General features: G+C 37.9%; 1 protein-coding gene across 3 annotated transcripts in view; it reads left to right on the top strand.

Moving 5' to 3' along the window:
- Window positions 1–5,000, top strand: part of LOC106875084 (protocadherin gamma-A4) — a 132,975-nt gene that overhangs the window by 78,196 nt on the left and 49,779 nt on the right. For all 3 annotated transcript variants that reach the window (XM_014923055.2, XM_014923053.2, XM_014923054.2), the window contains exon 2: window positions 39–2,506. In XM_014923055.2, coding sequence (XP_014778541.1) covers window positions 101–2,506 — 2,406 coding nt within the window. In that variant the 5' untranslated portion in view covers window positions 39–100. The remainder of the gene's footprint in view (window positions 1–38; window positions 2,507–5,000) is intronic.

Genomic DNA, 5,000 nt, shown 5'->3' with positions numbered 1-5,000 from the left:
CGTTACTTACACGTGAACACTTTTATTTTCTGTTTCAGATCTCATGTCGTCCCAGCAACAGACAGCTTCACATTGATTCTTTTGGATCTCTACTTACCAAATGGAAAACATGTGGATACATCTGTGTTTTTTGTTTTCATTATTGGAAACTGTATTTTCTGTAGATTTAACCTATCGAATAGAGGAAGGTCATAGTTTAGGTACCTACGTAGGTGATATTTCTGCTGATATTCAGCTATTAGAGAGTGCTCCCGCACGAGACCGCACTCTTATATGGTTTAGCCAATTGCAAAAGGACGCAACCAGAAACTCTCATTTGTTTAACGTGTCTCGTGCGGGGAAACTGTACACGGCTCAAACACTGGATGCCGAATCGTTGTGTACGTATAATACTGAATGCTACGAAACTGTGGACATTGCCGTACAAAAGAAAGAATCTTTCATTAAAATTTTAGAAATAAAAGTGATTATTTTAGACATCAACGACAACCACCCTGAATTTCCTTTTAAACAAATTAATCACCAGTTTTCAGAGACTGACGGTAAAGGAACCACAAAATCTATACCAAACGCCATTGACAATGATGTTGGCATTAGAAATTCGCAAATAACTTATCAACTCAGGAAAAACAGAGACGAACCATTTAGATTGTCGGTTTCCAAAAAAGTAGACGGTACATCGAAACTTGGAATTGTTCTTGAAAAACCTTTAGACAGGGAAGTGAAAGATACTTACAACCTTCAGGTAATAGCGAAAGACGGAGGATATTCACAAAAACAAGGTATTTTAGATGTCAAGATTTCGGTGACTGATGTCAATGACAATTCTCCTGTATTTAGCAAGGACCTTTATAATGTATCAATCAGAAATTCCCACAAAAGAGATATACCCGTTGTCGTTTTATCTGCCAGTGATTCTGATAACGGTAAAAATGGTAAAGTATCATACCAATACAGTTCTAAGACGTCAGAATTATCCAAATCTTATTTCTTGTTAAATAAAAACACCGGAGAAATATTTTTACAGCGAAAATTTTCTTCACAGCAAAAACATATGTACAAGTTATTGGTGGAGGCCACGGACGGAGGCATCCCTCCTCTTAGTTCTGCTGCCATTGTTCTTGTGAATGTCATAAATCAAGAAAATAACCCTCCGATGATTGATGTCAACTTTATCTCTCAGTCCAAAGGAATTTCCGAAGGGATCGATGTTGGCAGCTTTATAGCTTTCGTGAAAGTCACAGACGAAGACGCTGCCAGAAACGGTGAAGTAAATTGTGATCTTGAACACGATATTTTACAACTGCAGACTTTAGGAAGGAAAAAATATAAAGTGGTTGTTAAAAACCGCATTAACAGAGAGACACAAAGCAACATGCAGTTCACCATTGTTTGTCGAGACAACGGTATTCCCCCACTGGAGACAAGCAGTGATTTTTCTCTGCAAGTAATAGACATTAACGATGTGCAACCTCAGTTCACTAAATCTGTGTTCAGGTTTTTAACGTACGAAAACGAAGAGGCGAATTTCCCTGTCGGGTTCATCAATGCCACTGATCCAGATTTAGGGCCTGGGGGTCAACTATCGTATTCTTTATCGACCGACAATAACATTCTGCTCCCGTTTGAGATTTCAGATTTCGGATTCATTTCGACACGTGACTCGTTAGACAGAGAGCAACAGGATATTTATGAATTCCAAGTTTTAGTCAAAGACAATGGGAGTCCGTCACTAAGTAACACAGCTAAAGTAGTTGTGGAAGTAATGGATGAGAACGACAACGCCCCATATTTCACCTTCCCCAGTGTAAAATCCTTCAGTTTGGATGTTTATTACAATCCACAGAGTGAAAACGATATCACCACATTAAGAGCCTCAGATAGAGATAGTCATGTAAATGCTTTCCTTCGCTACGAAATACTCGGAGGAAACGACAGACAACTATTTTCTGTTAGTCCTTATACCGGAGTAGTGTCCTTCTCTCGAACTGTTTACCAAAACGATGCCGGTCTATACGAGCTTCAATTCATTGTCAAAGACAGTGGTAGTCCGATGATGTCCGCGACTACAACTTTGTCCTTGTCCCTGACCGTCAGCAACAAGACATCGAAAATGTACACGGCCCTCGATGTCCAGTCGGAGGACAAAATACATATAAATTTCGTGATAATTACCATAGTGGCAGCTGTCATCGTATCAGTGGCCATCGTGGTTTCCATAACCATATGTATTATCCAAAGAAACAACCAAAGAGACATTCAATACTATGACGCCCCAGAAGCTTCTAACAAATTCCTTTCGGAAAGCAAACAGTCAGAATACATGTCCGACCATCTTTCCACAAACTATAACATCCCCGTTACTATGGTGATTGACCAAAACACCAACAGAAATTCACCAGCAACGTTACCAAAACGAAAATCACCCTCGGATTATAAAGCTCAAAGTTGGAAAGGGTCATCTCTTGGAGTACAATTACATTCAAATATCCAGGGCTCTAATCAGGTGAGTACACTCTTTTTCTCTCATTATTATCATCTTCATCACCATCATCATCCTCATCATTACTGTCTCGAGTCCTAGAATTCATAAGGCTGGAGCTTACACTGCTTTCCATGACGTATAAGCGACCGAGGTCACAACCGCATCCCTGAACGGGACGCCAGTCCATCATAGAGTTACGCATTTACAGCTGAGTGGACCGGGGCAACGTGAAGTGATGTGTTTTGCTCAAGAACACAACTCACTGCACAGTACAGGAAAGGAAACCACGATCCTATGATTAAGAGTGCAACGCTCTAACCACTACACCAACAAACTTCACGTATTTCGTCTGTCTGGGTTGTATTTTTTTTTTTAATATTTTATTTTTATTCATGCACATACGTTATATATTTTAACATTCGCATAGTTGCCACTCAGACTCAGAGTTTCGCTACGTGCGAACTTCCTCAACTAAAGGATCACAGCGAAATACTCCGAGTATCAGCGTAGCGAATAATCAACTTCGAGTGAATAAATAAATTCTACTACATTCATCAGTAGTTTTTCTTTGCTTATATACCCAAATAAATGCATATATATATATATGTATCTGTGTATAGGTATGTGTATGTTTTTATTGGCTAAACTGGCAATATGACCACCCCCAAGTACAACAATATATATATATATATATATATATATACATGTGTGTGAACACGCACACGCAAACGCATATAAACATATGTGTGTGTGTGTGTGTGTGTGTGTACGTATGTTTACATGTATGTATATTTATCTGTATGTATATATGTAATTTTATATCTACGTATATTTATATGTATTTATATGTATGTTTATGTGTATGTATATATGTATATTCAATGCAATTCTCGAATGAAATTTCAAAGAGTTTAACGAAAGACTTAATACATTGTAAATATAGGAAATATGAAGAACGTATACTTTAAGAAAGACCGCTTCACTGATTAAGTAAACTGTTGATATACATATATAAAACATCTTTTACTTGTTTCAATTATTGGATTGAAGCCATGCTAAGTCATTGTCTTAAATGGTCTTGTCGCCCAAATCCACTCCTGTACATAATTTTACTTTCAAAACTGGTACTAAAACTAGTACTCATTCTATCGTTTTTATGGGTTTTTTTAAAATATATTTTGCCGAGCCGCTATGTAAATAAATCAACACCGGCTATCAAGCGGTAAAGAGACAAACTCAAACACAAAGACACACACATACATGCTCATACAGACATACACAGACAGACAGACAAGTAGATAGATAGATAGATAGATAGATAGATAGATAGATATACATTTATGCATACATTAATATCGACCAGAAAGGATGACAGCTCAACACTGCATTGTTGGTTACATATTCTTTATTTGTGGATGAACAAGGCAACCGATGGTTTCATGCGAAGTTATCTTCGCAGTTGATCAAGTGTGCCTCATGAAGTGTTGGTACACTTGAACAGTTGTGACGAGCGCTTTGCATGCCTTGTTGCTTTGCTGGTTGCCTTGTTCACCCACAAATAAAGTATATTTATGTAAGTATGTGAGTGTGCGTGTGTATGTATGTATGTATGTATGTATGTTTATATATATATATATATATATATATATATAAACACACACATACAGAAATACATTCATTCTTACATATATGCATACAAACACGTATATACACACAACAGTAATCTGTAATAAAAAGTTGTCGTCCATCTGATGTTGAAGTGTTAAGTGCTAAGAGTTTCACAGGTGTCTTCTGCCCCAGTTCAGTTAATAACCCTGTCTGCTATTGGCATTTGTTCGATGCTCTACCAGTTAATATTCAGTTAATAATCCTTTCTACATTAGGCACAAGGACTGAAATTTTGGAAGAGGGTTTAGTCGATTTTATCAACCCCCAGTACTCAACTGGTACTTATTTTACCGATCCTGATATAATGAAAGGTAAAGTCGATCTTAGTGGTAGCGAAAAATGGACGAAATGCCGCTAAGTGTTTCGTCCGGCGTGGTAATGATTCTGCCAGCTCGCCGTCTTATCACCAGCTACTCATGAGTTTTGTGTATGGCAGCACTTGGATTTAGGACAGCGGAGAAAAGAAATACTTGTCTTTTATATGATAAGCGTATTCTAGGCATGCTGGGACACAGCCTCAAAAAATTTAGTCCCCGGTTCTTATTTGTTTAAAGACTGGTATTCATTCTATCGGCCACTTTTGAGGAACCGCTGGATTACGAGAACGTAACCAAACCAACACCGGCTGTCAAGCAGTTGGGGAACACACAAACATATACATATATATATATATATATATATATATATATACTGTGGACTTCCATTCAGTTTCTCTCTACCAAATTCGCTCAATCAAAGCATTGATCCGTCCGGGACTATTGGAGAAAATTCTTGCCGAGGTGCCAGGCAGTGGGACTGAAGCACCTAAACCAAGTAGTTGCAAAACGAGTTTCTTAACTACACAGTT

Source organism: Octopus bimaculoides, chromosome 14, assembly GCF_001194135.2.
Source record: "Octopus bimaculoides isolate UCB-OBI-ISO-001 chromosome 14, ASM119413v2, whole genome shotgun sequence".
NCBI lineage: Eukaryota > Metazoa > Mollusca > Cephalopoda > Octopoda > Octopodidae > Octopus > Octopus bimaculoides.
The sequence above is the reverse complement of the archived record's forward strand: the minus strand, read 5'-3'. Positions and strand labels throughout refer to the sequence as shown.